Source organism: Galleria mellonella, unplaced genomic scaffold, assembly GCF_026898425.1.
Source record: "Galleria mellonella isolate WM207_F2 unplaced genomic scaffold, CSIRO_AGI_GalMel_v1 utg200, whole genome shotgun sequence".
Lineage (NCBI taxonomy): Eukaryota > Metazoa > Arthropoda > Insecta > Lepidoptera > Pyralidae > Galleria > Galleria mellonella.
The window spans coordinates 1,004,828-1,017,232 of record NW_026442034.1 but is presented as its reverse complement, the minus strand read 5'-3'; the positions used below and the strand labels follow the sequence as shown (position 1 = coordinate 1,017,232).

Here is a 12,405-nt window from a genome sequence, read left to right as displayed (position 1 = left end):
AGGACTCGGATAAATACTCAAGTATCTGTTTGGGTATTCATTGATCATCATATCAGTCATTAATTGTCCACTTTCAGAATATAGGCCTATAGACTGCCATAAGGAACGGTCCCGAGCCACCTGCAGACATTGACTCCCTGCATTGAATGTATTTGAATTCGTCGCTCTATCTAGTCTGGGGTAGTCCTATAATACGTTAGCTTGTATGGGGTCCCTACTCACAAACTTTTCTCTTGTTTTCTTAGTGTAATATTTTCTTGTAATTGTTTGTATCTATAATAAGTTTACTATTGTAATCTTATGGAGAAAAAAATGAAGAGTATCTATCTATCTATCTTTCATCCCCATCAGTTATTGGTTCTTCGAGCTCTGTGATCAGTCCATTGCTATTTCAGCTTGTTTTCCTTCGGAATATGTCGTTCACTTTGATTCTGTTGCGGATATCCTAATTTCGGATTCTGTCACGCAAAGAAACTACGAGCTCTCCATAGCTCGCTGAGCAGCTTGAAGCTCCTGTATACGACACTATGCAGATCTTCATTAAACTACAGCAATTTTTCATTTTATTTAAGAAGCTTACTTTTATTGAAGATTATAAATGTCGAGTAATCAAATAAATTCTCGTTTAATAATTATAGAAGAATTGAGGCTATTATGAAACAGAAATTAATCATAAAATTTACTATACTATATACTACGTCACTAGTGATCGATTAATGCAAGTACTGGACTCGATACTTGTATTCGAATTCGTGTATCTGAATTCTATATATTGATTATTCGAGTATTTGAATATCTATTCGAGTCAGTACGACTCGATGTATCACTAGCTGAATATAATTCGAGTATAAATGTGACTCGAAGGTCGTATAATTCTTTACTGTATCGTAAACCTGGACTGCGACGTGTATAGTATCTTACCATTGGAACTATTGCTGTTACACGTTGTAATGTAAAGAAATCTTGTACAAAATGTTCATAAGCAATTTAATTTCTTTGAAGAATGGCAAGTAATGGGGCAGAGTAATATATAGGAATAGTTATAGATTTTGATTAAAGTATTGCTATCAAAATATATAGAAATTATACATTACTGTGTGACCCTTGCATAGAATAGGTCACCCTCTTCCCTTCTCGTGGGTGTCGTCAGAGGCGACTAAAGAAGGAAGAGGGATGGGCAGCAGCGTCCTTCTTTTTTTTTACCTAAAATTATATACTTACAGATTGGTATCATAAAAATAAAAAAAAAATAAAACTTGTTTTATCACAATTAAAGTCGAGTCGAAATATTATAAAATTTAATTACAATAGCTTAAGCAGTTCTAAGATTAGTGTGACACATGATTTTTTATATATTAAAGTAGCTAATTCGCTAAAGCAGGCTCATATTTCACTTCATTGGAACAAACAAGATGAAAGATTCAATAGAAAAGTTGCCCAGATGTACTTCGCACGAACTTGCCACTCTTATTAACATTTCGTTCTAAAAATCCGATAGGTACTCCGACGTACTTTTATTTGTGTTCCCATCAAGTTTTAGATATCTTCTAGTCGTGCCGGCAACTTGGTCCGCCTGGCCGGGACGTGTCGATTAGCCTGTACGAACAAGTCTTATATCATTCTCTATACCAAATATGAATGAATAAATGAATGGTTTATTTTCTCTTTACAAAAGGTAGTACAAAGTAACAATTTGAGGTACAATTTGATATGAAGACCAATTTTGTTTGACCAAGAGACTGGTGCTTACGGTAGGTTTTGAAGAACCTTCAAGAAAAGAGCATATTCCTTTTAAAAAGGCCGGCAGTACACCTGCATTGCCGTTGGTGTTGTGGGTGATCATGGGCGGCGGTAGTCACTTACCATCAGGTGAGCGGCATGCTCGTTTGCCCCCTGTGTTGTAAAAAAAAACAAATACTGTATGTATGTCAAATTCCATGGTGATTGGTTAAACAGTAGAGGTTGGTCTAGAGGCAAAAATAAATGAACCCACATTAATGGTTATAAGCATTTATGTGTGTGTGTGGGGGGGGGGGGGAAGGGATTTTAGTAAAAGGATCTAACAACCACATTACTATACCCTATCAGCCGTTTACTGTCCACTGCTGAACATAGGTCTCACTCTATTGGGGAGTTTTGTCAGTAGTTGCCATGTTTGGCAGGCGGGTTGGCAATCGCAGTTAGGCTTTGGTGGTGTTTTAAGAGGGACGCTGCTGCTCATCCCTAAAGCAGGAAATTCCCTTAGTTATCTCTCATGATCCTCACGAGATGTGAAGTGGTGGCGTATTCTATGTCGGAACTATACGACAAATAACTTCATTGCTAGCAATAAATCAACGCAATTCAGCCTGGAAATTATCGTAATTGACCAAATGACTTGCATTTATCCTCATCTACCATCTATCACCGGTGCCCCGGCAGCATATACCGATAGCGCAAGCATGGTTACCATTTCATTTTTACTCTTAAAAACAAAAGTCTTTGGCATTCCAATGTCTCTGTCTTCGACTAATGAGAGGCGAGCATGACAGATATTTACCAAAGGGAGACTTTGTACAAAAGTCGGTTGCTTGGGTACCTCTGTCCCATTCGTGTTTCAACCGTGAAACAGTTGTGTTTGCATGGCTGTGTTTCGGTTTGAAGGGTGGGATATGGTGTGAATTTACTGGGTACAGAGGAAAAACACCTGAGGAATGGCATGGCTAACGTACTCAGGAATGGCAACGCATGGGGGGTATCATGGGCAAAACAGTATACTCTGTTATTTCCGTGGTACTGCTTATGTCTATTGGCGACGGTTACCACTTTCCATCAGGAGGGCTGTCAGCTTGTTTGCCATTCTAAGTTGTATAAAAAAAAAGAAAAAAAGAGATATGTGTGTATGTAAACCCGAGATTGCTGAGTGAACTGGGACAAAACAACAGTGATCGAGAAACAATAGCCAAAGATTTTTACATGAAAGCTGAAACGAAAAAAAAAAATTAATTAAGGATACAAAATATGTCTATTGCTTATATATCTTATATCGTATCGTCAACTTCGTTCGAGTGAGATTAAGTAACTCTTTAATTTATGAACGGAAAGTATTGAGTATAACTGTGAATGATGGAAAGTCGGGAGGAATTCTTAAAAATAAATGGGTGGGTTATGTGCCTTCCTCTTTTTTTTTCTTTTTTTTTTATACAACTTAGAATGGCAAACAAGCTGACGGTCTACCTGATGGGAAGTGGTAATCGTCACCTATAGACATGAGCAGTACCATGGACATAACGATATAACATACTCACGGCGAGTCTAGCTACAAGTTGACATGGGACACTGAAAAATATGTTATCATTTTTTTATATATGTTTTTTTTAGTATAATACTCTATTAAAATAGTAAAAGTTACTACTATTCCCTTGTATAGGTTACTATTAGGTCCTGTGGTCCAACCGACTTCAAAAAGAAGAAGGCTTCAACCCGGTTGTATTTTTTCATGTATTAGTCACCTCATAACTCCGTCAGTTGTAAACCGATTTGGAAATTTCTTTTTTTTATCTGAAAGCATATATTTACTCACTGGTACCATACAAATTTTATCAAAATCGATTCAATAGTTTAGTTTTGAAATCAAATAACTGGTTTTGACAAAATGAAGTCGATTTTTCTTTTGGAGGAATACAAATTTGTATTATTTGTTACTAACGTTGCAGTGAAATACAGATACTCCGACTTATGTATTTATGATATTCACACAACAGCCGCTTTAGCCGCTGTCGTACAAATTCTGGAAAACGGTCACCCTTGTATAGACTTGTGAATTCATATAACGCTTTACTTAATGATATTGATATTATTAATGAACGCCCAAGCACTTTTAAAAAGGTAATCTCTAAAAGATTCATATAATTTTTAACTGTTCTTCTTTGCTTAAGCTATTTGTATTATATTTGAATCGAAACTGTGGTAAACGGTGCTGGTGGCAAATTTACTCAATGTTTTCTTTGATTAATATTATGTATTATTTTTTATTTTGTCACTGTTAGTTTTTCCAAATAAATGGAAAAAAAAGTAGAGTATAAAAGGGAGTATATAAAGTAGAAATACAACTAAGCCTCGCGTCGCCATAAAAAAAAATACGAATATTTCATATTCACAAACTTAGGGCTTTCTTGAAGTATATAACAAAACATTAAGCTATAATTCAAACATGCGAACTCCACGGACCCTTTATTACTTTTAAATCTCGACAATAACTTTAGTGAACAGTTTGAACAACAAATTTTTAATATCCCTCTCCCCGAGTAGAATACTTGAGTTCTGTCCAACTCGAGGAAACTTGATCCGGTGAAGTCTGTTAGCGACTGAGTCTATTTCTGTCTTGTCATCCCTTTATTGGCATTACGAATGCTATTATATAATACTTTGCAATTTTTATGCGGCCTTAAAAAAGGAGTGATTTCTCGAATTTGTCTGTAATTGTTTTTATGGCAAGCTGAATCGATTATGGCATATATTTTTTGAAATCAATATGTTTACTTTTATGTCCATCTCATAAAAAATTTGTAACTATTGACTGCTGATATTTTACCTTGAGATGAAACATCTGGTTGCCACTACATAATTATGTATTTTAAATTTTGTACAATTAAAGCTTAATGTGTCTATAATACTTTTCATCGTGAATCACTGTGTATTATTTGTTTTAAAATAAGAATAGTGGCATTAACCAGTCTTGTAAAGTTTTTAAAAGGTTTTTTTTTTTTATACAACTTAGAATGGCAAACAAGCTGACGGTCCACCTGATGGAAAGTGGTAACCGTCGCCTATAGACATGAGCAGTACCATGAACATAACAGAGTATACCGTTTTGCCCATGCGTTGCCATTCCTGAGGACTCAGGTGTTATTCCTCTGTACCCTGTAAATTTACGCCATATCCCACCCTTTGAACCGAAACACAGCCATGCAAACACAACTGCTTCACGGTTGAAACACGAATGGGACAGAGGTACCCAAGCAATCGACTTTTGTACAAAGTCTCCCTCAGCTGTATTCTGTGGCATCACTCGCGTGAATCAGTATACAGGGTGTAAGGGACAATTTGGTCAAAACAAAAACGGCTGATTCAGATGAATGATCTGAATCAGATGGCATAAGATTTTCCCATCGGCAATGCGCCAAAGTCATATAATAAACGATTCTTAGTTTTGACGCAGCAATGTATTTAAAATTTTACAATCCACAGACGCGTGATACGTAGGTATAGCACAGTCAATGGTGCTTCTTTGTAAGTAGTCTCATACGCTTGTGACGTAGACCTCACATAGCTGATTGTGCGCGTCGCGATAGAATTGTAATACGTGTATTATATTGTTGTTTTTTGGTATTTTATAATATTTCACTATAATAATATAATATCACGTCGTGTTCACCAAAATTGCGGGTTGAATTTAGACGACGAGATTGTTAGAAATGTATATTTCCAACGGCTTAGTAATACAATATTTATAAACAAAAATAATCTTATATACTAAATACAAATACAGTAATGTACGACAAAAATGGTAGAGTGACATATTGACCTAGTATATGCACTGCTAAATTAACAATTATTAAATTTCTTGGTAAACAAAAATGCCTTTACTGCACTGCATCCATTCGTGTTTCAACCGTGAAGCAGTTGTGTTTGCATGGCTGTGTTTCGGTTTGAAGGGTGGGATATGGCGTGAATTTACTGGGTACAGAGGAATAACACCTGAGTCCTCAGGGATGGCAACGCAGGGGGGGTATCATGGGCGAAACAGTTTACTCTGTTATGTCCATGGTACTGCTCATGTCTATAGGCGACGGTTACCACTTTTCATCAGATGGGCCGACAGCTTGTTTGTCATTCTAAGTTGTATAAAAAAAACATATATACAAGTACGACTCCATAATAAACATCAGGCGAGCCGTACGTTCGTTTGCCTCCTGTGTTTTAAAAAAGATACAAACTCATATTGGTCACAGTAAATCGGGAGTCATCATGCAATAATGCGTCAATAATCAAACACGTGGTCATCCAACCATAAATATCAGGCGACCCATTCATTGGTAAAATTTTTGAAGGTACATTTTTTATTTTGTTTCACGTAAATAAATATACATATACATACATGCGAACAGTTGATTAGCCATTGGTTGATTAATGTGTACAAATGACATTATATCTGATTTAATGATTATTAACGTTCCATGGCCAGACATGACATGTTTTACGTACAGGTGTGACACTAATTGATGTAGTTTTCTGTTATTTGTTATTTTCTTTTGTGTTTCATTTCATAATGTAATCTATTGGAAGTGAAATATGAATTATTATTCTTTAGGTAAGAGCGAGCGAATAGAGACTTTATCGCAGTTATAAGGTATCTACTTGATGAATCTGCATGGCCCAGTCGGCCGTCTTTTTTTTTTTATACCACTGAGGTGGCAAACAAGAATACGGCCCACCTGATGGAAAGCCTTTACCGTAGCCTATGAACGCCTGCAATACCAGATGTATTACGCGCGCGTTGCCGACCCTGAAGAAATCTCTTTACCCCACTTTTGAAGAACCCCATGCTGTAGTCTCTTGGGAAATCCTCGGCAGGAAGCTCATTCCATAACCTGAGTGTTCGTGGTAACCGTCTGCTGCGATTTCACTTTACTGCTAACTGAAAGCAGCTAATTCTAATTGTTTATTTCTGAATATAGCTTCCCCGTATTGGCAGGTAGGTTGGCAACCGTAGTTTCGCTTTTGGTAATGTTTTAAGAGGGACACTGTTTCCCGTCACTCACTCCCCCTTAGTCGCCTCTTACGGCACTCACTGGAAAGTAAGATGTGGCCTATTCTATACCAGGACCTACATGGCTCACGCTACTGATGTATTAGTGTTATTTGTAGCAGTCTATATAAAACGTTGTAGCTGGAGTGAAGAATAATTTAGTGTTTTTGTTTACAATACAGGGGGCAAACGAGCATGCGCTTCACCTGGTTGTAAGTGACTACCGCCGCCCATGATCACCCAAAACTCTAACGGCATTGAAGATGTGATGCCGTCCTTTAAAAGATATTGTAGTAAATGATATTTTATTTAAACATTCCAAGTTTATCCACGTAGCAGTAATTTCTCTACTACATTTTACCATTATCTGTTCATGACGTATTTACTTATAACTTGAAGCTAGTCATGCACAGTATAAGATTCTTGCTGGTGACGGCGTGGTGGGTCGTTCAGTTCAATGTTGGCCAGCCATCATCCGTTAAATTCGTGAACGGGTGCTGCTTGAGGGGACTGGTCTGCTCAGGTTTGCTTGTTTATTTTCCATTTAATAATACATATAAATACTTAAATACTTAAACTCAATTATTTTTATAGTCACAGTACGCATGAAAATGTAAAATTATCTTGTACACAATAATTTGAAAAGAGTAACTGTAGAGTATCTTACGGATTCTTCTCAGCAGATATATCCCGAACCCAGCAGTACAATCATAAAAAAGTGACGATTTAAAAGAGCTTGTAAACATGTCTATTTTAATAAATATTATTTCTATTCTATACTATTCAAACCAACAGCGTGACTTTCGACGTAAATTAATCTGGCTGCCTAGACAAGTGGCAAGAGAATTCGTCGATGGAATCGACATCGCTAGCGAGTTGGAATAAAACATCCGACGTTGCTATCTCATTCTTATTCATGGACTTCCTAGCGACGTCGATTCCATCGATGAATTCGCTTGCCATTTGTCTAGAGGGCCTGGCTCTCTAGACAAGTGGTAAACGCATTCATCGATGGAATCGACGTTGCTAGTGAGTCCGTGAGATAGAATGAGATAGCAACGTCGCATGTCTCATTCCAACTATTGGACTCGCTTTCGATAACGATTCCATCGATGGATCCGTTTGCCACTTGTTCCCCATCCCAGACCCCCTAGGTCTGGAATTATCTCGAATAGTTAAAAAAACCTTATGAATCTTTTTTTTTTATTTATACAACTTAGAATGGCAAACAAGCTGACGGCCCACCGGATGGAAAGTGGTAACCGTCACCTATACACATGAGCAGTACCATGGACATAACAGAGTATACTGTTTCGCCCATGATACCCCCCATGCGTTGCCATTCCTGAGGACACAGGTGTTATTCCTCTGTACCCTGTAAATTCACGTCATATCCCACCCTTCAAACCGAAACACGGCCATGCAAACGCATCTGTTTCACGGTTGAAACACGAATAGGACAGAGGTATCCAAGCATTCGACTTTTGTACAAAGTCTCCCTCTCAATCTTAGACAACAATAAGAAGAAGGCACCTCTGTAGGCATGTACTCGTACATGACGACGATGTAGACGACTTTTTTGGGTCTCGGTAAAATATGTTTATAATAAATATATTTTCTTTTGTTACACATAGAGATGGGCAATCCACCTGGGTGGGTTTAAAGTCTGGTGGGTAAAAACCGGGTGTTTTGGGTTTATTGGGTTTAAACCCCATAAACACCCAAATTTTTGGGTGTTTATGATTTTGTACTTCATCATCGTCATCTCAGCCGCAAGACGTCCACTATACTGGACATAGACAATATTATTATGCAGCCTACAGAATAAAAAACTTTTAATTTGATTTTGAGTTTATTAAGAAAGAGATGAAAGTAAAATGTAAAACTACAGTCAATCACTGTCAGATTCAGAGTTATTACAAGCGATGAATTGTATAGGTTCGATAGGCTCTATTTCGTCTAAACTGTTATGTTCATTTACTTGCTCAATGAAAGCTTCTAAGGTATTTTCTTCATTAAACTGAATGTCCTCGCATTCAGCTTTATGTTTAAGATTCCAGTTATAACAAATGAATGAAATTTTTTCAGTTCTTTCAGTTGTAAGTCGATTTCTTTTGTTATTATGTATGTAGCCTTGGATACTAAAGGAACGCTCAGTGGCTGCCGAAGTACAGGGAGCTGATAGAATACGAATCGCTACTTTGCTTAACTCAGTGGAACCACAAATACCTTTCCACCATATTAGGGGCTCAATGCTATCTAATGAGCTCCATACAAATCCTCTGGCCCAAAAGTTTTCTTTAGCTTTATAACACGCCAAATCTGCCATTACATTTGACAAACTTAAGTGTTGGCTTAAATTGTAGATAAACTCCATACCCTTAAGTTCTTCCTCTTGAGTAAGTTCGACTCCTAGAGTCCTGGGGTCTAGAATATATGCTGCAAAATGTATTGGCCTCATTGCCATATTGCATCTTGAAGATACTGATGTTAGAATCTGCTGTTTGCTTTCTTCGCTCAATGTCGAAATCTCATTTAATGCAAAACGTATCTTAGCTTGTACATCTCTAAATGTAATGTATGTGCGATGCAAACGATTCTGGTCGCTCTCTAAGTAAAATATGCTTTCAGTGACTGGTTCCAAAATACTTATACATTCCCCTGTCTTCGTCCAGAAATCATCACTTAGAATTAAATCTTTAATATCTCTTGAAATTACCACATCTTCTCTAACTGTTAATATTTGCAAAGCTATCTTATTTGCTTTCAAACTTTTTAACGAAGTAACATGACTTCCCCATCTTGTAGCACAAGGCAATTTTAGTGTTTGTGTAGAATCTTCACCCTGCCTTGATTTTATCAACAAGGAACTTAATCGTTGACTCCTTTTAACAGTTTTTATTATATTTATGGCTTGCATAATAAACACAGTTACTTCTTGTATCTTTACAATATCTTGGCACAACAAGTTAAGGATATGTGCACAGCAACCGAGAGGAACAACATGTGGATATTTGAGTTTTGTTAATTCGAATGCCTTTTGTATATTTCTAGCGTTATCGCCAATAAGTACAAGAAACTTATTTGCTCCATACACTTTCATTACTTTTTCAACTTCTTGGCTAAGGTATTCACTAGTGTGAGGATTACTTTCTGTATTCAAACTTTTAACGTATGCAGGTTGAGGTTTTGATATAAGAAAGTTTATTATTCCTTCATTTCTTAAATTAGACCAGCCATCGCACTGAAGGTGTAAGTAACTACAAGCATTTAGTTCCTCATTTAACTCAAAACGCATTTCTCTATATATTTTATCTAAGTATTTTGTCGCTAAAGCTTTACGTGAAGGTATTTTAAATTTTGGTTGCAATTTTTCGAAAAATTGTATCCATAAAGGATGTTGCACCATCGATAATGGCGTCCCTGTTACAAATATAGCTCTCGCTAATTCTGTTTTTATATGATCATCGGTGTCTTGAAACTCAGCATTTATTGTAGTGTTAGCAGACGACGAGGGGCTTATAAAAGAATCATTTGTCTCTATCTCTGACAGTCCAGACATTTTGGTTTTGGACGAGCTATCTTTTATAAGTTTCATAGAGTCTTTTAATGTTTCTGGAGATTTTGGACAAGTGATAAGATGTTGAAGCATTTTGGCAGCATTACTGAATTTGTAGACCTTATTACAAAGCTTGCAAGAAACAGACTTGTTTGGTAAAGTACGGTAGTGCTCCCATATGCGTAAATCTTTAGGTCTCCCCATTGAACCTAAAAAAATGAACGATGATTAGTTGGTCTGACGAAAATTCAACAATAGAGTGCCTATTTTTTTACAATGATTATTTCTTGTTATTTACAATAAATTTATTAAAAAAATAATAAAATAAATACAAAAAACCTTTGTAAAATTACATCTCCTCGGAGGATTAAACGCAGACGCTAGTTTATTATCGTATTGTTCTGTATTTTTCTCAGCAACTTCTTTAATTCGATTAGGTACTTACGCATATTATGTTAAAAATAAATATCTAGTACACATCTTAGGCTATCCACCATTATTATCCAATGACGACTCTCAGCTAACTATGCACTATCATCCAAAATAAACGTGTATGGAAAATTTTATCCCAGTCGGTTGAGGATTGAGGATAATTGCATCAACATACGAACATACCTACATACTTTTATTTACATAACGCAAGCTAAATAAAAGCTTGTAATAATACATCTAATTTTAAGTTAAAATTGTTAAGTGATCATGATATAATTGTATCATTCAAAAATCCACTTACCTTTAATTATTTCTTGTTAAGTATAAATATTATTTCAAATCTGCTCCCTTAATATGCACTTTTTTACTGCTTTTCCTACCTAACACGTTACCAGGAAGTCACGTTACCAGAGTCAGAGTAATAGTGAACACGTTTGACAGTGATTGTCGTCGCCTCATATTCAGCGTCGACGAATAGGGGAATCCCCAGTCATAATGTATTGCATGCGTGGCGGTCTTACTTCAAATCCATAAACAAAGAGATAATTACAGAACTCGATACTAGATGGCGCTGTTTTTGTTTGAAGAAAGTTTGCGGGCTAAAATACATAGAATTTCATCAATGACTTCCACAAAGAACAACATTTCTGTTTTTTCTAAGTCCGTATCTCTTCCGTATATTTCATAAGATATAAGCTTGGGCTACATTGTTATGCAACGTGATTTTGTCGCTGTCTTGCTAGCAGGGTTGACAGATATACGATTTAAATCGTACTCATACTATTATTTGTCTATTTTTTAATGTACGATCGTAAAGATTATGATCGTAATTCGCACAAAAACATACGACTTTTTGGTTACCTGGCAACATTTTTATTATGAAACGAACATGCTCACATCATCAGTCACATGCAACAATTTATTGGGGATTTCCCCTTCACATCTGGCAGTCCTGCTTGCTAGAATATAGGTAAGTCAGCCACAGTTACTGACGATCGATATTTAAAGGGTATTGTTTTTGTGCTAAATATTTCATAAAAACGTTATTTAATACTTTGTGGATTATTAATTTAGTTGATAATCACTGGAAGTAAAATGGATGCTAATTTGAGAGATCAAGATCTTCGTATAAAACAGTTAATAAAAGAAAATCTACGTAAGTACTCTTTTTATACCTAGGTAGGTAAGGTATAATAAACACAAAAAGGTACTTAGATCGCGTGTGTTCGAAGCATTTATTCTAATAAATTTAATTTAAAATTGTAGAAAGAAAAAAATGTCTGCCAAGCCGTAGCCGAAGCCGATCTCCAAATATATTTGGCGATAGTGAGACCCAGTGTCCAGATGATTTACCCAGCGTCGTCGCAACAAAGAAAAAAACGAGGATAAAGTAAAAGAAAATTTACTGAAAGAAGAAACAAACTGTTCTAAATGCTTAATTTATGGAGAAGAGGATAAAAGAAATGAGTATTTCGGACTGTTAGTGGCTCAAGAATTTAAATATATACGGCCATGTGTGCGAACGAGGTGTTATGAAGAAATTTTAAAGTATCTACGGGAAGCAAAAGGCCAACATGTTGATCAACTGCAACATGAAAACACTGAAAATTAATTACTTTCATTT

At 36.3% G+C, this 12,405-nt stretch overlaps 2 protein-coding genes across 2 annotated transcripts in view; one reads left to right on the top strand and one right to left on the bottom strand.

Annotated features, from left to right (window-relative positions):
- The window catches only part of LOC113513874 (atrial natriuretic peptide-converting enzyme), a 166,826-nt gene that overhangs the window by 28,833 nt on the left and 125,588 nt on the right, over window positions 1-12,405 (top strand). The gene's annotated exons all lie outside the window — the stretch shown is intronic.
- On the bottom strand, window positions 8,424-11,745 carry LOC128200531 (uncharacterized). Its single transcript, XM_052894244.1, has 2 exons — window positions 11,083-11,745; window positions 8,424-10,558 (listed from the first exon to the last, which is right to left on the bottom strand). Exon 2 carries the CDS (start codon window positions 10,551-10,553, stop codon window positions 8,682-8,684), a length of 1,872 nt encoding a protein of 623 aa, XP_052750204.1. The 5' UTR covers window positions 10,554-10,558; window positions 11,083-11,745; the 3' UTR covers window positions 8,424-8,681.

Bases quoted from the DNA above. Each gene is read 5' to 3' on its own strand.
- LOC128200531 (XM_052894244.1), bottom strand. From the start codon at position 10,553: ATGGGGAGACCTAAAGATTTACGCATATGGGAGCACTACCGTACTTTA.